The sequence below is a fragment of the Neolamprologus multifasciatus genome, chromosome 14, assembly GCF_963576455.1.
Source record: "Neolamprologus multifasciatus chromosome 14, fNeoMul1.2, whole genome shotgun sequence".
NCBI lineage: Eukaryota > Metazoa > Chordata > Actinopteri > Cichliformes > Cichlidae > Neolamprologus > Neolamprologus multifasciatus.
In genome coordinates, this window is record NC_140452.1 from 30,518,986 (window position 1) to 30,540,406 (window position 21,421).

The window sequence follows — 21,421 nt, forward strand, 5'->3', positions numbered from 1 at the left end:
TATGAGCAGCTAGACACACCTACGCATATTTGCTAATGGTGGGATATGATATTTGTCTACATGTGTTAAATCAGCTGACTGTGATTGTTCTCAGTGTGAAATCCTTTTAACAAGCATGCAATTCAGAGACAGTGACAAACACCACTGTCACAAAAGTTCAAGAGAACATATTTGTGGACGTAAATAAAGCACGGTGTTAGTTCGGGCAGGCCAAAGCCAAGCGAAGCTACAATCCCGGCAAATCAGCTGATCTCAGTGCCAGTCCCCATCAGCTCATGGCTCAGCTGATTCTGGCTATCTCTTGCAAATTATTGCAGATGAAAATAGCAGTTTTCCTACCGTTGTCCTGACTAAATGTCAGGCGAATACAGGCTATTATGCTTTTACAACATCTGCTATCTATGCCACAAATTAAAACCTATAATTTTTTAAAGATTCAAATCAGGTTCATTATTTATATCTATTATTATATTATATCTATTATTGCTCTCAGAAAACACAAACATGCTGATGTCATTGTGTAAACTCAGTCGCACTTTTGCCTATTTTGCTGTGACGGTTCCTCCAGGCGTGGAGTACTGTAATCCTTCTTTTTCCAACGTCTGCTTGCCATTTAAATAAAGGGATTACGTCTGGAGGCAGGCGGAATAAGAGCCTGAGATACAATGAATGCTCATCTGTGACGCTAAATCTTGGCTTTATATTTTGTCTCGAAATTTTACAGGAAAGTGAAGGATGCGTTCTACAAGACATCCAGTAAAAGGAAATGTCAATTCATTTGAGTGGGCACTTTACCTTGGCTCCTGTTACCTTGACTGGCACTTGGAAATTTCCGTATATGACAGCACGAAGCGGTTTTCGAGGACCTGAAATCACATTTCTTCCATGCTTGTCATTGTTTTGAGCTTCCTTTTGCAGATGTTGTTAAAAATGAATTGTGATGTAAATTGAATCATGGTCTACTACAGTGGGACCCCATTTAACCCATTCTCAGACCCATTCTCATTCTCAGGAAGAATTGTCTTCAAACTGTGAACCAAAGTGAAAAACAAAAATATGAGAGCGTAGCTAAACTACAGATCTTAATACCAAATAAAATCCATCTTGCTGTAGATGATCATCTTCTTCAGGTGCTGTTACACTGACTCATGTGGTGTGAGGTATGATGTTGTCAGACACTCCCTCTTCACTACTCTCACACTAAAGCTGAAGATCTTTCTTCCATTTTCCTTCAGCATGACAAAAAGAAAGAATACATTCTGTATGGAGGGAGATTAGCATGGTGAGGAGTAGCTGATGGCTCCTGGTCAGGATAGCAACCTCAAAGCAAGCCATCATTACTGAGTCCTCTGAATGGGAGTTTGTCCACGGTGAGAAAGGGACTGAATTATGCTCTCAGAGGAATCATATATGAGAGAAATTATGGAAGAAATATAACTCAAGACAGAAGGCATCAATTACCTTCTTGATGTGTGGCTGATTTCTTATAATTATCAAACAGCAGCCTCCAATTTTGCTGTGAGCTAGAGTGGCCTAATGGTGAGATACTCATCATCAGTCACACTGGCAGTGAACGTATGAAACATATAATTTCTTATAATTGCAGTTTACGGCAAATCCGTGCCTTTTGTGTAGAAACATTTGTATCCTTTCTCAGATCGCAAAGCACATGTTGTTAAAATCCGTTTTGTCAGCACCGTGTCGGCGCTAATCCTACTTTTATCCATTTTTGTTTTTTAATTGTTAGATAGGTGCTCTCGTAAGAAGCTCTTTACGTGGTTAGGAAAAGCGTTTAAGGTTATAGGCGTCAGAGGACAGCTCACGAGCAAACGTGTTAAGGCAGCAGCGGCGGGAAAACTGTGTTTGCTCAAGTGATGCGTTCAAGTGCAAATCGGAGGTACTTCTGGTTTGTTGAGTATTTCCATTTCTGCTGCTTTACAGTCAAAAGCCACTCACAAGCTTATATAACGTGTGTGATGTGAGTATTTTGAAATTCAGATCCAAAATGCTGAATGTTATAAACAAATAACCCCTTCTTGATCATCTGTAAATATAATATTATTCTGACATACATGCACACCAGCCACTTCATTAGGTAAACCTTGCCATTCTTTTTGACTTCTGAACTCCCTTAAACCGTGGAGGCACAGACTCAACGGTGTGCTGCACATCCGTGAAGTGAATCTCCCATTAAACCACATCCCAAAGGTGCTCTGGTGGATTGAGATTCGGTGACTGTCTAGGCCGTTTGAGAACAGTGAACTCCTTGTTTTAGTTTTGTGACATGTTCTCTTATCCTGCTAGGAGCAGCCATCAAAAGATGGGCACACTGTGGTCATAAAGGGATAGACATGGTCAGCAACAATGCTCAGACAGGCTGTTGTGTTTAAACCATGCTGGAGCTAAGGAGACCAGAGTATGCCAAGGAACAAGTGGTTATCTGAGTTTTTCTTGCTTTCCTATCAGCTGAAAGCAGTCGGACCCATTCGGCTCTGAACTCTGACGTTAACGAGGCATTTTCATCCAGAAAACCACCGCTCACTTGGCATTTTCTCTTTTTTCATACCATTCTCTGTAAACCCCAGAGATGGTTGTGTGGGAAAATCCCAGCAGATCAGCATTTTCTGAAATACCCAGATCAGCCTGTCTGGCACCAACAACCATTACATTTCTTTCTCCGTCTGATGCTCAGTTTGAACGTAAGCAGGCCATTTTGACCACAAATACATGCCTAAGTGCATGTGGTTGCTGCCATCTCGTTAGCCGATTAGATATTTGCTATAACAAGACAAAACGTTCTCACTCCCAAAGCGTAACATATTACGCTATGTGACAAATAGCCGGGAAGTTACGCTTTCGGCCACCCAACACATTCCTATGTTACGCATTCGGAAACAGGAGGAAACATGAGAACCATTTGGACTGAATCTACACATGTACATTTATTTACTTTCTCCTCATGAATTGCTTTGCAAAACCCTATCTAACACGATTAAGGTTGTGGTAAAGGTTAGGGTTAGGACTGGAATACACTGCTGGAACGTGTGTTACCGCCGGGAGCGTCATTCTATTGGATTCCATCCACAATCAGGCGCATATCATAGGGACACGGCAGGTTACCTTTCGCCCCTGGGACGCCTCGGGACGTGACAAATCGTCGGCATGTTACGCGTCGGAAATGAGAATGCTCTGAACAAGAAGCTGAACAGGTGTACCTAAAAAACTGGCCCATGATCAATTTATAAGGTAGCATACTAAGTAGTTATGTACTTGGTGGTTTAACTCTAATTTATCCACACCATTGTACAGCAGTAGACTGGCTTAGGGAGTGTATGTTAAAACAGAGACTGTATAGTTTGTGCCTGGAATTTCTTCCTTACAAATGATCTAATGTTTGTATTTGTACAATACTTTATTCAGGCACTTCCTTTTGTGACGTTAATAATGTGTATGGATGCTGATAGTCAACAGTCTTCAAAGAGAGCAACACCAAACTCGGCAATACCTTGAATGACTTACTGTGTGTGTGTATGTGTGTGTGTACTTGTTTAGGCATCTTTGAGAGGACAGAAAATTGGCATGTCACTATACTTGTGAGGACCAACAGTCTTATAAGGACAAAATGCCTGTCCATACAAGTTTTAAGGCATTTTTGAGGCTCAAAATAAGTGTCAGATTTACAATTGTGTTATTTAGGCTATGGGTTAGGGTTAGGCATTTGTGTGTGTGTGTGTGTGTGTGTGTGTGTGTGTGTGTGTGTGTGTGTGTGTCAGACACATAAGCAAGGGCATGACCTGTTTTGCTTTGATGAACAATTCAGTTTGCTGCCTTACTTGATTTTCCTGTTTAAGCTTTAGTGGCCATGTTTGAAGGCAAAACAGACATTATAAATGTGTGGGAGAGGGAAGAGCTCTTCTAAAATGTAGAAGGAAGGGTAAGAATAAGAGGAAGGCAGGGACACTTAAAGACTCAAATGTTTTGGCTGCCCTTCTCAAGGTAAGTCTGCACTGTTTACCATGCAAGTCCCAGCAGTTTGATGTGTAATGGGGAGTTTTTTTCAACTTGGCGCGCAAGTTTATGATGAATGAATGTAGGTTAGTAAGTTTCTACTCATAACAACTTATCATTTCTATGTAAATACAAATAAATAAATACATCAAAGCAAGTGAACTTTAACTGAAGCTATCAGACATGTGTTCAAACTTTACTGTTATTGCCGCTAAGTTAATCAGTTACCTCGTCTTGCAGCTAATATTTGTTTATATTGTGACTTCAGAAATAGGCGTATGTCACATCGAGTCAACCTTCACGTCCTCAAGTCACTGCAGGAGAAACAACCGCAGAGGCGCTTAGTGTTATGACTGAGGTAGCCGCAGCCTCTGCACCCTCTTAAACTTTCTACAGTTTTGTGCCTTCTTAATAGCTGCTTTACACCCACGTGTGCAACATTTTGCAACCAGAGAGCTAAAATATCACATTTACACATGCGTGTCAGTTCAGCTGCGTGCCATTGGGCCACAAGTGTGACAAAGCCGAGCAATGCTGAGAGGGGTTTTGTTGGGTGGGAGGGGGGGGGGGGGGGGGGGGTTTAACAACGCGTTCTCAACTCTCTAACGGTTGGATTTCATGTACACCTGATAGCTGAGAGGTCAGGGCTTTTAGTTTCGGTCCATTCCTTCACCCAAAAAGGCTGTGCATCTAATTAATGACTATTCAAATAGAAATGCCATGCAAATGCTGCAGATGTAATGTTCTGATATTTGGAGAATAATATATATATATATATATATATATATATATATATATATATATATATATATATGTTCAGTTCCTGTTTACTTTTTTTGTGCTTTGTCATCATTTCTGTCAGTGTCTGGGTGCTTGTGTTTATGATTAGCGTGAGTATGTGTGAATTCTAGCTACCAGTGAGTCTGCCAGTCATTAAGTCAGTCAGGCAGACTGACAGGCTGATCGTGGCAGCCTCCACAGGTTGCCATGGGAAATAAGATATCCAGATGTCACTGGGCTAACACAGAAAGAGTGAACGAGTGCGAGCAGGAGAGAAAAGGCAAGAAAAACTAAGAGAGAAAAAGGCTAATAAAAGAAAAGAGGAAATGACTGAGTAATAAGAGAGTATAGGGGACAGATTAGTATAATGACACACTGAGATTAGAGAGCAACGGTGAGAAAAGGGAAGTAGGCATGTAGAGATATGTTTTAGACTGACAGTGGAACAGAAAGGCAGATATGGCTTCCTTGTCCTTGGACTTGTCTGGACACCATTGGAGGCTCAACATGCTGTCTGCACTCCCAAGAGCCCATTGGGACGCTGCAGAGGTGATCTGCTACAGCGTGTCTTTTTAGCTGCCTTGGGCACTGCTCAATGTAGCAAAAACTCCTTCACATGTGCCAGCATGACTCTAGCTGTCAAATATAATTAAAGTAGGCATTAGACGACTTTGTTTGTTTTTGCAGAAGCAGTTTAAAAATGAAGCACAACACTGCAGTTATAGAGTTGATGATGAGAGGCGCTCAACTTCTGTCTGTGTTTAAACCAGCTTTTATTAATGGCAAGTTTAATTTGGGGTCAGAGATCAATATCTCCTGCGATGTGAGTCAAAGCGCTGATGGGCTCACACACACTTGTTACCTAAAACTGTCCATGCATTGCTTTGCACGTTATATATGTGCCAAAATCTGAGCACAAGGCCATAAGTGCCATTATCACCCTTGCAGCTTGTTAATGTGGCAAGGCGGAGACCCCGTGGGAACAGGGCGGTGTGTGTGTGTGTGTGAATGCACTTAAGGAAGCTGGTTTGTGTGTTATGTAGTATGTGTTGCTCTTTGAGGAAGTGGTTTTTTATCAGTGTGTGACCCAGCCCTCTGTGACGCTGCAGAGCTGATCCCGTGGAGGGGAGGGAGCCGCACAATCTACTCTTGCAGATGAATGTTATCAGTGTGAGGGCTTTAAATGCAGACGTTTAGGTTGAGCATTGAGTGTCAAAACACTTGTGTGAGGTGTAAATTGAAGCCAGCCAAAGGGCGATGATTGAACTGCTGTCGGCTAAATGGTGTCAGTAGCTTGTCGTCCTCTGACAGTCAGAGTTTAGCTCTCTTTCAACTTGTTTTAGATACTTTGTAATCTATTTCTGTCTCTGTTCCAGTCTGCAGAGTTCTTCGACATGCTGGAAAAGATGCAGGTATGACGAAATTTTCATTCCTCTGAATGCCATTTCCTTCTCTGCTGCTGTCCCTCTATCATTTCCTTATTTCAGTATCCCTATTTCCTCCATTCTTTCCCTATCTTCAGCCAGCACTACTGAGCTATAGTAGAGAGGGGTTTTTTTGCCATAAGAGGGTTCCTCCTATCACCTTGTTTTTCTTTGACCAAAATCAGCTTTAACATATACTTGAATAGGGCTCACGCTGATGATTTAATCACTGAAAGTCGGCGCTGCGTGTGTCTTAGATTGGATAATAGGCATGCAGGCGGCAGTGAAGAACATCCACACAAAGATCTGGACTGGCATGACTATTTTCTCCTTCTCTGTGTGGAATACATTGATTTTATTTTTGTTCTGAACAAAGGCTGTCTCTCTTTCTGTGTTCGACCACTTTGTGCACTCCACAGGGCCCTAAGGGTGCAGGCTTTGAGTTGTCTGACGACAGATGGGGTTGGGCGAGGGGGGTTTAAAAGGGTGAGGAGGAAGAGAAGTAAGGTAGGAAAGAAAACATACCAAAAAGGGAGCATATGACCATAGGAAGATTCAGACAGAGATAATTGCTCATGCGGGTTTATTATTAGATGTCCAAGACGTGAATTATTAGGTGGTCATACTGGGTCGAGACAGCGGAACCGTTAATAGGTTAAAAATAGAAAGCCCCATACTTTTAAGTCATTAGACTTTCTTTGCTCAGGATCCAAGAGGTGTGAACTGACCTGCAGCTGAAAGTTAAGGAATGCCAGTTTTATCCAGTGACCCCTGAACGCACCATATTAAATACCAGAAAAGCTCCCTCCAACAAAATTATAACATTTCCATTTGTTTCTTTTAAACTTTCTTTGAGTCTGCTGATGATTTGTGTTTATTTTTTTCCTTCTATTGTCAACGAATCCTATAAAAAGACCAAAACAAACAATTCTGTGCATCCAAAGCCTGAAATATGATATTCCCCCATGCTGTGGGACTCTACTGGCGCTCAAAAACTCAATGAGCATTGATTGACTTGTCGGCCTCTGTAGTTCATTTTAGGTCAGTCTCATGTGCGCAGCCTTTTCTGATTATTGCAGTGAGTATTATTCACTGTATCACATACGAATTGATCCACTGTTGAAAATATTCTTTACAGTATCAGTAACAGCAAGTAAGACTGCCGTGTGGTCTATTTACAGGTAGAGAAACACAGCATCGTGTAAGAGACTGAGTCAAAAACAATGTAAAATAGCATCTGTGATTAGAATAGAAGTAAACAGAAATAGCTAAGAGGAGACAAGGTGTGAGATGGTAAGTCAGCGTGAGGGAGAACCTGATTGAGGACATCACTGGAGTTATTTAGAAAGTGTAACTAGAGGATGACGGCCCCCTAAGCAGCCTGATGATCAAAGAGTCACACACGTATGCAGAGTGAAACTGGCAGCTCGTCGGTCTTTGCTGAAGCTCAGCTTGCATTGACCTTCTCGTCTGGGCTCTGAACGTTTGGAATCAGGCTTTCAAAGTGTGTTCCTGATGATGAAGGTCACTTTTTTCTTTTTTTTGCTCCCCATCTCCGGTCCACTCCCTCCTTTCCTGTTCTTTTGTCAGCTTCACCAATTTTCACCCCTCTCTCTGCTTCCTCTGCCTTTGTTGGCTCTTCTGTATGACCAAAAATCGAAGCCTCTGAAGACTCTTTCTGATCAGTGTCATGCTGTTGACACTGACTCCCTGCTGACTGCAACAGCTGCTCCATCAGTATGCACTCAGACAGACATAAACACTTGTATGTGTGTGTGTGTGTCAGGGTTGCATTTGCACTCTTCAAATGAATTCTGCCTGACTCTTGGTATGATTGGTGGCAGTATAAGCGATGGCGGTGGCGTGGTGGTGGTGTGTATGCTAAGAGCTGTGAATCTGCACACATGCATTTATTTCCTGACTCTTATTCTCAGTCATGTAGATGAGCTGTTCCACTGGGCCTGTAGCATAATTGGCCAATTTACTGTGTCTACTAGATTGGCTTTTCATAGCTGCATATATTTGCACCGCGCTGCATACTATGAAAAAAAAAAGGCTTCGGCCTGCGTCTCAGTGCTGTGTTCCAACAAATGATAATAACAAGTGAAGAAAGGAACACTTAGTGTGTGGAAGCTGGATTCAGAGAGGGGATGACTAAGTGACTGCATTACCTGTGTGCGCTCGTGTATGTGTGTGTGTTTGTGTTTGCAAGAGAGTATATTAGCACGTATGACTCACTCTGTTTTCACCTGTCAGCAGATGAGACAGTCTGAAGTCTGAAAACAAGAATGTTTCTGCACCCTTTTGGAACATTGCACAAATAAACTGAACTTGTATTTTTTTAAATTCTTTTTTGACCTCTTGTGCTTTTCCACTCTTATGCTGCGATTGGACTTTAATAAGGTCCCTAAAGCTGAAGAGACCAAAAAATGGAAGGTGTGACTCGATACACACTTGTTGATATCTTCTCTGTGGGTCTCATTAGTGTGTCTGTGTGTGTCACCATTTATTCTGCATGCTGTGCTTCATTGCTGCACTGCTTTGCTCTGTGGTCGGACTCCTCGCCGCGAAGGAATTCTGAACACCCCGTGAACGTTTTTCAGACTCTTCTCAGGGCTTTCAAAGTGCAAAAATCCATAACTCCCTGATCAGATTGATTATAAGTTGAATGAACTCCAGCTGTCAATTGATCCTCTCCGGCCTGCCAGAGTTGCTGGCTCCTGCTGCCACAGAATATAAATGACTGGCTGCCCGGAGCCCTGCACCACCAACAATGCAGACAGGCCTCAGCAGTATTTTAGAGGTCACACTGGTGCCACGCTAGCAGTGCCAAAGGCACACAGCTCTAAAATCTCAGGGGCCACTGAATCAAACACACTCCCTCGCTGATGTTTGCTGATGACTTTGCATTTTGCGTTCGCCCGCAATCATCGCCCCGACGTTTATTTAGTATCGCGAGCTGCACTCCCCTTTCGCACCTGTGTTTGTGGATGTGCTTGGATCTGTTTCACCGTCGCAAAAGTCAGCGAAGTTCATACAAGTTAAAAGTGTTACTGATGGTGTGTGCATGTGTGTATGTATGTCTGTCCTCTTTTCTTTTACAGGATGACTATATCCCCTACCCACGGATAGAAGATGTGAGTCATTTCTTTCACTATCTTTCACTCAGCCATAATGCAAAACATTTGCAACCTTTGGCAAAGCATGAAAAGCACACACTTTTTTAGTTGGTTATGTTTTAGTTCTTCATTCTCTCCTAACCTTTTACACGCAAGGTCCTAGAGAAAGGTGGTCCATACCCCCAGGTAATCCTGCCCCAGTTCGGGGGTTATTGGATTGAAGATGTGGAAGCACCGGCAGGAACTCCATCTTCCTCAGAATCTAGTTTCTGTGAGGAGGAAGACGGAGGAGAGGGCATGAGCCCCGGTGGGGGGCACAGCTACCGTCTGGAGTGCAACAGCACAGCCCGTGCCTACCGCAAACACTTCCTGGGCAAGGTTAGTGCAGTCATGTCAGTTTGTACCAAGCAGTGCGAGTCTTTAAAGTCTAAACTGCACCTTTCTCCCTCGCTTACCTCCTTTTCTATATCCATACACCCAGGAGCACATGAACTACTATTGCACCGGCAGCAGCATAGGCAACCTCATCATGTCCCTGAAACACGAAGAGGCTGAGGGACAGGAGTTCCTGCGCATCATGCTCAGGTACAGTCAGGCAAAGGCAGCAACAGTAGCTTCACTTCACATATTATAAGTTCAGGATTTAAAGTCTGATGTGGTTTTCCTTCATGTTCCTGTTAGTGATGGGCTAAACCAAAAATACCTGCCATAGCGTGATAATAAGAGCGAAAGGAGGGTGAATGAAAACCTGCCCTGGCCTAGTGCCAGTTCATTCAGATTCTTCTAAAACAAATGTTGTGGCAAAAATCAATCCATCCACACGACCCAAATGCCATTCTCATAGTGCCGATAGAGGAAAAGCGAACAACATATCTGAAAACATTTACGATACATTTTTGTGACATTTCTGTCTCAACCACAGTCAAGCTCCAATTAATTATTCGACAAACCTAAAACCCCGAAGACACGCAAACAGTGTTGGCATGGCTAAAACACACTAATAAGCCTCTATTCTGTTTTATTGCAGCTCTGTGCACTCCATGTTTGCCAAATTTCATATGATTTTGTTGCTCTGTGATGAATGTTTTTTGCTATTATCACAGTTGGTGACATTTTGATTAACGGGCGAGCAAAACAAATAGCATAATGCTTTGTTGTTACGTAGCCATTGTGAGTGTTGCACAGAGAACCGTAGCCAGCTAATCTTCTCTATTACAGATGACTGTGATAATGCTAGTGTTATGAGCAACACTGCTACATTTAGAGTCAGTGAGCCCAGTGACTTTATTTTTTCTTCAATTCGAACTTGGTTAAAACGATTAGTTCAAATTTCCTCATATTCTTCCTTAAATTTCACCGGGACAGTGAACTACATGGACACCAGGAGTTAACTAGAAATCTCTTTGATGGAACAAATTATTGAACGGTCCTATAAGTCAAACTCCTTATACATTCAGCCCATTTTGAGTGGGCGGGGCCAGTAAAATTCCCATTTCTGTCAGTGTAAGAACTTTAACTGCCCATTTAATCCCCATTGGGTTTAAACTGCAACAAACAATTGTGTAAAATAAGAGAAAAAGTTACGCAGCTCCCTGCCCAGACTGTACTGTAATTATAAAATAAAGTTTTTGTTCATTCACATTTTGCTTTTTTTTTTAACTGTGGGACCACTGTAAAAAATTGACATGTTAATTTTTTTTTTTTTATCTATCACAAAATTACTTTAGTGTCCTATGAAATGCCATAGATGAGTTCTTAATCAGTAGGAAAACTTATGAAAACACAGTTAAAAGTCCAAAATGTATGTCCTCCATTACATTTTCCAAAGCCATCCAGTGGGCCACGGGCCTTATGTTTGACATCCCTTCTCTATGTGGATGACCAATTTATATTCTTCTTGCAGGTCGAGGACCAAAACAGTTCACGATAGAATCTCTTTAGCAGGGATCAACCAGCTGCCCAGCGTACCACAGATTGCCAAGGTAAGATAGAGCTCACAGGTACACCAGGTTTAAAGGCAGACAGTCTCCATGCACATATAGCAACATCAAAACATAATGGCACATATTCAGGGAGGTATGGTGAAAACCTGAGCGTGAGGGAGAAGGAAAGACCTTCGTAATCACATGTATTATTTCAGAATAGCACTTCTCACAAGTAATAACTGGACAAAAATTGCATGAAAGAAGTCAAGGTAACAGGAAAAAATGTTGAAGTGGAATTGTTCCCTTCCTGTTATATTTCTTTTTGCTCTCTGACATGTGACTGATTATTATTATCTCAAAGACATTTTCTGGTACATTGGATGAGTGCTCCTTTACAGTGATCCTTCTCTCTGTTTTTTCATCTGTTAGGTCTTTTGTGATGATGCCACAGGGCTGAAGTTCAACCCCGTCCTGTACCCACGGGTGAGTTCATCCTCAGTTCCTGCACTGCAACCATCATCACACCCAGTGTGACCTGAGCTCTTCCGTCCAAGGCAAATACTCATTCAAGCTGAAACGAGGTAGCTTTTCCAGTCCCTTACGTCTCCTGAGACACAAAGGGGGGCAGTATAGCTGAAAGGACATTTAATTATAGCTGCCACAACTTTACACCAACGTTCATAAATAACTTTTCATGAATTTTCATATCTATAAATATTTGATGGCTTTTATTTAAAGCCCGGGACTTTTGTAGACATTTGAGCTTTAATTATTTTTTGCCAGCATCACCTGCCTGTCCCTACACATTGGATTTCATTAACTTTTCAACCTCCTAAAATTTTATCCACAAAATCACGTCCTTCTTGTCACATTTACCCCCTACTTCCTGCCTCTCTAACATCTGCCCTGCGCAGTAAGCATATTAGTAAAGACACGATTGATGATACCGCAACTCTCTAAAATGAATTTGATGGATCTGTTCCTCCTCCTCCTCCTCTTCCTCCTGTGAGCCTGATGGAGGAGTGTGATGGAACATGCTTTCAGCCTGTGCCTCAGGGAAGGAAAAAAACCATCTGTGTCTCCGTATGAAAGAGACAGCAACAGGATCACTGCCCTCGCTGGGGGCCGCTATACAGTTTGTTGCATGACAGCCTTACATAACATGGACCCAATAAAACCTGCCCTGGAGACGTGTTATAGAGAAGGAAAACACTTCTTTTTTTAAAAGTGTACAACTTATAATCATAGGAAGAAAGTACGACTTTTCCTCTGTTTTGTTTACGTACAGGGATCCCAGTTAATAGTGGCTTACGATGAACATGAGGTGAACAACACGTTCAAATTTGGAGTCATCTACCAGAAGTTTGGACAGGTGAGCTATTTTAATTATCTTCCGCTTACTTTACATGTACCCTTTTATCTCATCTATCTTTCTCTTGTCTGTCCTTCACTTTATGTGCATGTATGTGTTTTCCTCCTCAGACATCAGAAGAGGAGCTATTTGGAAACAATGAGGAGACGCCAGCTTTCAAGGAGTTTCTCAGTATCTTAGGAGACACCGTTGAACTTCAAGATTTTAAAGGGTGAGGGTAGTAAAATGCAGTTCATTGGCATAAAACAACTAGAATAATGTGAGAGAAAGTGGCAGGAAGAAAGGATTCAGTCAAATTTAAATCCAAAGGAACGAGTGAGTCTAAAAAGAAGGAACCTTGGGCTTATTACAGCGAAGAACATAGCGAGCTTTAATTACTGTAACCTTGGAGCAATTTGTCCTGCTGTTTCGGACTCAGCATGCAACGTGGGTAAACTGCTTAGTGCAACAGATTTGTGCAAAGAAAGTGCCACATGGACAGGTAATCAGAGCTTTGTTTATTGTAAGGTAGGGGGTGGGGGGGTGCCGCAAGCTTTCTCCTATAGGGTTACACTTGTTGCTTTTACATAAGGAGACTATAAATTGTAGCTGACACATCACATTTGAATGACACTGGAGCCAGTTAGGCTTAAAATGTGATGACGGGATGTGTAAAATGCATGAAACAGAACCTTGTAAGTGAAGGCTGGAGGCTGCACAGGGAACATGAGAGCTCTGATCCTGTGACAGGTTCCGTGGTGGGCTGGACGTGTCCCATGGACAGACGGGGTCTGAATCTGTCTACACCGTCTTCAGACAGAGGGAGATTATGTTCCACGTGTCAACTAAGCTTCCCTTCACCGAGGGTGATGTTCAGCAGGTACCACGACTTAATTCTGCCTTTATTATTGTTACACTGAATGCATGTATGGATTTAGCTGCCAAATGGGGCACTTGAGCCCAGAAATATCAATATTAAATTGCTTTTATTCAAAGGCACTGAATTCATATTTGATCCCCTGTTGGAAGAATGGTTGAGTTAAATGCACTAGATCATCTCACAGCTATTAAAGAGGACTTTAAAAGGAGCACATTCTTGCTTTTATGCCTGTGGTGCTGATGGTGTATCTTATTTTCATGTGTTGGTGTTGTTCCTGGATCATCATATGATTAATATTGATCCAGGTTTACTATTGCAAGTGATTGATCACATAGTTATTATGTCTTAGTCCTGCGACACAGAAAAGAACCTGCGGATGTCCACTCAGGAAAAAAAATCCAACAAAGGGAGCGTTTCGAGCCATCGTTGGTTTGGGGGTTAGGATTCAATCGTGGTTAGGGTTAAAGGATCATCTGGTGCTGATCTGAAGTTAATACTTGAACAAAGCTGACCTTTCTTGTGTCATCTATATCTTTCAGCTGGTTTCAGAAACTAAATAAATTGTTCTTTGGCTTCTTATGAAAAAACAAAGAAAAAAATAAAGGAGGATCAGTTACAAAGCTTTTAAGATCCATTCATAAAAGGAGTAAAAGAGCGACTAGATGGCCTAAAATGCTGTAGGAGTGCATTAAATCACTTATCAGCAAATCGTCACCCCAGTATAGTATATACCATATAAAACAATAGCTTAAATGCTACAGAGACTTTTGCTTTTAGTGTCTGCAGTGAGCTCTCAGTTTTGTGCTGAATCTCATTTTTCTGCAAACATGTTCTATTCTAAAGTTTTCAGTGTACAGGAAGTAGAAGGGAAAAAAATATGAGTAGCCAAAGATGAACAGTCTCATCAACGAGTGACCTTCAGTGTTCTTCAGACTCTGACAGCAGCATCCGCACTAAATTACAGTGGGGGCATGACTTGGGTACACACATAACTGCATGTATTCTAAGACACATGTCAAATCTTGTCTGGCACTTGTGGACGAGGTGTGAAAATAGCAGATGCACAACCAATATCTGCACACAGTGTTAAACCACTGACCTTTCTGGCCTTTCTATCATACAAATGTATTATTTTAATCAACTCTAAACAATAAAATCTCTCCTCTGTTTCAGAGGAGAATTAACATGAAGACTTTATGGACTTGCTATCAATGTAGCACGCTCCTCTTATTCTAATCCAGCACTAAGATAAGCCTGATGGGCCCTGCACTGGCAGTTATTCAATCTTGCGTTAAGATCTTTTCTTTTTAAACCTTCATTGTAGTCTTAAAGTGCTCGGTGACAATGAGCTTTGCCATCCTAATAAAAAACTAAATTGCTCTTTTATAAGACATCGCTGAGGGTTTGATGTGAAGTCTCTAAAATCCTCCCGAGAACCGTATGACCCCTTCTTGAATTCAGGGGCTCATGCAGTGTAGAACTAGAAGCCATATCCCGAGCTCTTATTTTGAAAGTGTTAAAAACCAAACACATAGCAAAAACTGGTGACCCGAGGTAATTATTTCCTCCTCAGCTCCAAAGAAAAAGGCACATAGGAAACGACATTGTCGCCGCAGTCTTCCAAGAAGAGCCCACACCGTTTGTTCCGGACATAATCGCCTCCAACTTCCTGCACGCCTACGTCCTGGTGCAGGCAGAGAACCCCTGCACAGAGCACACGACATACAAGGTACAAACAGGAAAATACTTCCTCTCCTTCCGTGTGTGCTGTAGTGAGCCAGTGGCCACAGTAACATGTGGCTGTTACTTGTTTTATGCTGACAGGTGTCTGTTACGGCGAGGGAAGATGTACCTTCATTTGGACCTCCCCTCCCAAACCCAACCATCTTCAAGAAGGTGAGCGGCAGATGTGATCTGAGTATGAAAAGAAGCACCACCAAGGCAGCTCGCTGTCTGGGCAGTATTTACTTTTAAGGGAATAATATTATATTTTCTATATATTGATTTTGTATTCTTTGTTTTTTAAGAGGTTTGAATGTAGTAAAAATCAGATAAGGGTCGCAAGGGAGTAGATAATGGATATTAGGTACGATTTGCAAATAACTTGAATTCATAATGAATTAGAGCTTATTATATTATATATAATATTATACTACAGTATATTTCTAACTAAGCATGTCATTTGTTTTCACTTGAGACAAAGGGAAACGTGAGGTCAGAGGTCAAATGTGGCCACATTATATTTAAAAAATGATATTTAGAATTCCCCATATACTAGAATCATTTACCAAATGTTGCTAATACAAACAAAGGATGTATTTTCCAAATGTAAGCACAGTTTTAAAGATAAAAGTCATTTTATGAATGTTTGACCATAAAGAAGAGGTCAAACTGTACTTTCTATATCGTTGCAGGACACACCACACTTTTAAAAAATAGTTTTAAGGCTTTTTGTCATTTTTTGGTCAATAAATCATTGTAGACCTTGATGGACTTCAAGGTCTCTTCACCCCCAGTTTTTATCAGAGTTCCTTGAAAACCTTTTGAGCTGTTTACAGACAGAATAACACACACACACGCAAACACTACCAGAAACACACCAGGCAGAGTCAACTTTTTGACCTTGACTCCAATAGCTGGTGCTGACGAAAAGCTAAAGTTCACTGAAATGAACTGATATCCTTCGCTGGCAACCAGTCTCTCAATATGAAGGAAATGATACGCTGACCTGCAGCACGGATTGCCTTTCAGTAAAAGGTAGCATGTGAAAATACACTTTTTAGATTTCCAGCAGAGAGTTGGTTAGGAGATTGATGCCAATCTTAAAGTAGGTAAGAAGCTGTAGGTAGCTTAGTGCAAAAGACTTCCTGTTCATGGAGAAAATGTCCAAAGGTAATATAATAAGAAAATACAGTCACAGGTATTTAGTATCTCTATAAAGTTATTGCTTAGTGAAGGATGAAAGATTTATTTCAGGATTCTGTCACAAAAGCAAAAGTCCAATGCAGAAAAAAAATTAGAGACACTGGTTTCAGCATTCAGTCTATAATAAAGCTGCTCACTGCAGAATAAGAGGATGAAAAGGGGGAATTTGAGGCAGATGGGATTTTTAAATAATTTACGCTCATGATCACCACAGCACAATGAGCTGAGGCACTATTGTCTGTATATCGTTAAGGTCACCTTTTCCTTTCCTCATTGTCACCCTCCCCATTCCTTGTTGCTCATCAACTTCCCTCCTCGCCTATGTCGCTCTCTAGGGCCCAGAGTTTCGAGACTTCCTGCTGACAAAGCTGATCAATGCTGAAAACGCCTGCTACAAATCTGACAAATTCGCCAAACTGGAGGTGACACACGCGCGCACAGCTACACCAAAACACCGCAGCATGCCTTCGTTCCGCTCTGCCGATTCATCCCTAATCGTTTTCCCGATGCGTTCTTGCTTGTGTGCGTGTGTGTGTGAACCGATTTCAGGGGCGAACACGAGCCGCGCTGCTGGACAATCTCCACGACGAGCTGCACAGACAGAGTCAAAGCGCGCTTGGTCTGGGCCAGGTCGGAGAGGAGGACAAGCTGGAGAACGGGGGACACGGAGGCCTGCTGGAGTCCTTCAAGGTGAACATGAGCCTAGACAAAAAGTACATCGTTCAATCCTTTCTCAGCTCTGTGACATTTATTTAATCACCGTCATTACAGCACAAGAGTGCCAGGTTTGCTCGCTGTAGGTCAGCGAAATGTCACAGGTCTGCAAGATGACTTGAGGCGCTAAACCATTGTTATCACAGACGCTCCTGAATTTCTCAGTGCTTGAGAATTTTGACCTTATACTCACAGTGTGTGTGCGTGTGTGTGTGTGTGTATTCAGTGTGAACATGTGAACATGCAAAACGCTGCGGCGCTAAATCTGTATGAGACTGTGCCTTTCTCTTTATGAATTTCCCCTCTGCTTCCTCTCACCAGCCACCTAAATCTCTCTAGCCCATCACACCGCCATTGCACGTGCTCACTGAAGGCTGGAGTGTCTTTAAAAGGACTGTGTTGAATGTGTGTCTCTGTTTGTTGCCACGAAAATGTGTAACTAATGTAATCATTTGATTCTATCGCTCTTCGCAGGCGTCGTGGACGGAGGCTTTGCAGTTTGTGCAGTCGGTCCCAGGGGGCGCTCTTATTGTTGCTGTCGTGGCGGTTGCTGTGTATTACCTTTCTGTGTCACTGTAAATGCACGTGGGGGAATTATATGATGATAAATAAAGACGATCTCATATGATGTTGTTTGTGCGTGTGTGAATTTGAGCTGGTCATAGCTGAGGCAGATAGCAAAGGTGGGAAAAGTATCGACATTTGATTTGAATGTTACTGACCGGAAGTTATCATAAACTCTTTATATCAATGAACCAATGATATAAATGATATATTCTTCTCTAACTCACTTTTTCTTCTTCTTGGACAACTGCGCCCTCTTGTGGTCACCTTCTTGACACTGCCTCCCCCCAACTTCATTATTTCACACCGTTTCCATGTGTCTTTACTTGCTTCTACTCCTTAACCTCCTCCTCTCCCTCATCATGAGCTCATTCTCTCTTTTCTCCTGTTTCTCCAGAGAGCCATGCGAGTCAGAAGCCACTCCATGGAGACTATGGTAGGGTCTCACCGTCACAGGAGCCCCGGTGTAGGAGGTGGTGTTCCAGCCAGCCTCAGTGGTGGAGGTCTGCCGCAGAGCACCAGCGAATGCACAAAGAGCACCTTCACTGTGAGTTCACTTCAGCGAGATGTGACTTGAGCAAAAAGCTTTGGTTCTTGTTCATTTACTCATCCATATTTAATGTTGGAGGATTTTTAGGGAACATTTTTAAAGTGCTGCAATACTAAGAGAAGCCAAATTCTTTATTCTGTTATCCGCAGCCTCCTGTACTGTCAGCCAAGTCTCCCCTGAAGAGCCCTGTGAAACGGCGCTCGGGTCTCTTCCCTCGTCTCCACTCCAGCACAGAAACCGCTTCAGACAAACACACGCGTGGGTAGGTGAAAGGTCCCTGCATTCAGAAGTTATTACTGTTACAGTCTTTTTAAACAGCTACCTTTTGACTTACGGATTTGCTTTTTGTGTGCAGCGACCAAAAGTTTGCAGAGAGCTGCCTGCTGTCCCAGGACGTGAAATCAGAGACGTCATCCAATCCGAGCTCACCTGAGATCTGTCCCAACAAAGAAAGGTGAGACTCAAGTTGATTTTATCTAAAGAATACTTTAACAATACTTCTTAATGTTTGCTTTTTCACGTCAGTACAAATTTTACTCACGGTTGCTCCTCTGTGTTCTCCTCAACAGGCCGTTTGTCAAGCTGAAGGAGTGCGGCGGCGGCAAGCAGAACATTTCTCGTTCTTCTTCCAGCACCAGCAGCTTCAGCAGCACCACGGGAGAAACAGAAGCTCTGGAAGAACTGGAGACGGTGAGCCCAAACTTTTATTCATTCATTTGAAAAGAAGGAACGAAAGAAAGAAAATGTGTTGTGCTGTTGAGAGTTACATCTTTAAAGTATAAGAACATTGAAGAGATGGTGCAGAAAGCTGCATCTGGTCTGAAGGAAAAATCGCACAAACTTGGAAGAGTTGGTCGGATTTGTGCAAGATGCATTAGGTGGCAATGGACAAATACAAACATACAGATGGTTACACCCTCGTGCAGCAAAGAGGATGCATGTTGAAGCACAAGACACAATAAGACAGCTGATCAAGTTGTTTCTCTAAGTCAGGGGTGTCGAACTCCAGGCCTCGAGGGCCGGTGTCCTGCAGGTTTTAGATATCACCCTGGGTCAACACACCAGAATCACATGATTAGTTCATTACCAGACTTCTGGAGAACTTCAAGACATGTTGAGGAGGTAATTTAGCCATTTAAATCAGCTGTGTTGGATCAAGGACACATTAAAACCTGCAGGACACCGGCCCTCGAGGCCTGGAGTTTGACACCTGTGCTCTAAGTCATCTATGCAAGGCAGATGGAGAATAGCAGCCTACGACATCATCTCAAAATAGTATTTCGAGTTTAATCTCGAAAATTTGACTTATTTTTTTTTTCTTAATGTGGCCCTAATATTCTGTTATATCTGTACGGAGTCAGAACCAAAGGTTTGAAGTTGTTGGTGGTGTCAGTGTCGTGGATGAAATAGTCTATAATTACTAAGAACTGCTTCGTAGTAAGCGCATGTCAATTATGATGATTGCAGCTCTACTTGATCGCCTTGTATCAGATAAAACCGCTTCAAGGTGTTATTTTATCTTACCTGAGAAACGCTGTGAGATTGCTCCTCAGTGTTTGGCAGGAGATCAGCTTGCACAGATGATCCCTACGCAGTAGGAACTCTCAGAGAGAGATAGAGACACGGCTTAAATGCCAGAGAAAACTGTTAAAGCAATCGTTAAGTGCCTGATGCAGCAGTAAAGTACACCAGTGGGCACCACAAGGGAGAATCTGATAGGCTGGATGGGAAGAAAAACGCAGTCTTTATTAGCGTAATAGAGAGACTTGAAGCAGCAGATTAAACCTATTTGTAAAGTTTGTACGGGTCAGTTCTTGGGTTTTTTTTATTTTACTTTTTTAAGTCCATTAGTTTTTACAACCTTTGGAACCAGGCGAATTAGCATTTGTAGAGTCTTTATGCTACATTTAGCTCATTAGCTAGCATATTAGCTAGCTAGCTAACACATACATACACACACACACACACACTTTTTTTTTTTTTTTTTTTTCCCCCCAAAACCTTTACCCCTAAAAAACTTCTAGGAGAACTATTATGCTAATCCACTTTGTGTTAGGGAACGGCTGTGTGCAGACAGGAATAGGACCCAAGGTGCAGACACACGGAGGCAAAACTTAAACTCAAAACCGCTTTAATGTTAAACTCAAATATAACATAACTGGAAATATCAAAAATAAACTTACACTGGAGGACTGGGAAAAACACACAGCTAAATAAACAGTAGATCGCGACAATGACAAACTGAAACACAGGGCTTAAATACATAGAGGGAGCAATCAGGGAATGGACAACAGGAGGGAAACACAGCTGGGGCAAATCAGAACTGACGAGACAAGGAAGCGTAAACTGAACACACTGAGATAAGACAGAGACCTTCAAAGTAAAACAGGAAACACAAAACACAGACTGAACAAAAGACACAGACTCACATACAGGCACTACAACAGAAGGAACAGAGACGTGGGACCAGGGCAGACACAGACTGGACACGGGGATACAGCAGACAGGGGAGACAGCAACCAAGGATTACACAGAGACAAACCATAAGACATGACTCACGAAAACCCCAAAAACTAGAAATTATAAATAATATAATAAACTCAAAAGCCCTGGGTCAATGACCCAGGCATCCTAACAGTATCCCCCCCTAAAGGGCTGGCTCCCAGACAGCCCAACCCGAAACACCAAAACAAAAAAAACAACCCAACCAGGGTGGGCGGCGGGGGAACAGGATGGAGGGACCGAAATGAAACAAACACACGGAGCCAGAGACAAAAAATACAGGGAGCAAAAGCCCAAAACAGAACAAAACAACAACAGCACTGCGGCCCAGCAACAGTCCAAAAGAAAACAGACAAAAAGCCCATGAAAGGCGCAGAGGCCCAGGTACCAGTCTCGAAAAGGTTCAGGAGGCCGGCCCGGAGGCTGACGGCACAACAGTCCAAACCCGGGCAGTTCAGGGGGGCGGCCCGGAGGCAGGCGGCCCAAGAGCCAAGAGGACAGTTCAGGGGACCGGGCAGGCGGGAGGCACCGGCGGCGACCGAGCAGGTCAGGAGGCCGGCCGGGCGGGAGGCACCGGCGGCGACGTAGTTCAGGGGGCCGTCCATGACGGCAATGATGTCCAGTCATCGGCCCGGAAAGCAGCCGAACAGGACGTGCAGGACGAGCAGGCCGGACAGGA

The 21,421-nt window shown here is 42.7% G+C and overlaps 1 protein-coding gene across 7 annotated transcripts in view; it reads left to right on the forward strand.

Annotated features, from left to right (window-relative positions):
• Nucleotides 1–21,421, forward strand: part of rap1gap2a (RAP1 GTPase activating protein 2a) — a 79,589-nt gene that overhangs the window by 49,190 nt on the left and 8,978 nt on the right. For 2 of the 7 annotated variants that reach the window (XM_085130296.1, XM_085130293.1), the window contains exons 3-20: nt 6,165–6,200; nt 8,616–8,648; nt 9,317–9,349; nt 9,488–9,709; nt 9,813–9,916; nt 11,235–11,313; nt 11,686–11,739; nt 12,545–12,628; nt 12,739–12,839; nt 13,358–13,487; nt 15,061–15,216; nt 15,312–15,383; nt 16,748–16,834; nt 16,962–17,102; nt 18,088–18,237; nt 18,390–18,502; nt 18,596–18,694; nt 18,810–18,930. In XM_085130296.1, coding sequence (XP_084986422.1) covers nt 6,165–6,200; nt 8,616–8,648; nt 9,317–9,349; nt 9,488–9,709; nt 9,813–9,916; nt 11,235–11,313; nt 11,686–11,739; nt 12,545–12,628; nt 12,739–12,839; nt 13,358–13,487; nt 15,061–15,216; nt 15,312–15,383; nt 16,748–16,834; nt 16,962–17,102; nt 18,088–18,237; nt 18,390–18,502; nt 18,596–18,694; nt 18,810–18,930 — 1,815 coding nt within the window. Of the gene's footprint in view, nt 1–5; nt 3,997–4,803; nt 6,072–6,164; nt 6,201–8,615; nt 8,649–9,316; nt 9,350–9,487; nt 9,710–9,812; nt 9,917–11,234; nt 11,314–11,685; nt 11,740–12,544; nt 12,629–12,738; nt 12,840–13,357; nt 13,488–15,060; nt 15,217–15,311; nt 15,384–16,747; nt 16,835–16,961; nt 17,103–18,087; nt 18,238–18,389; nt 18,503–18,595; nt 18,695–18,809; nt 18,931–21,421 lie in introns of those variants that run through there. The other 5 variants (XM_085130298.1, XM_085130297.1, XM_085130300.1 and 2 more) reach the window with 5 other exon arrangements.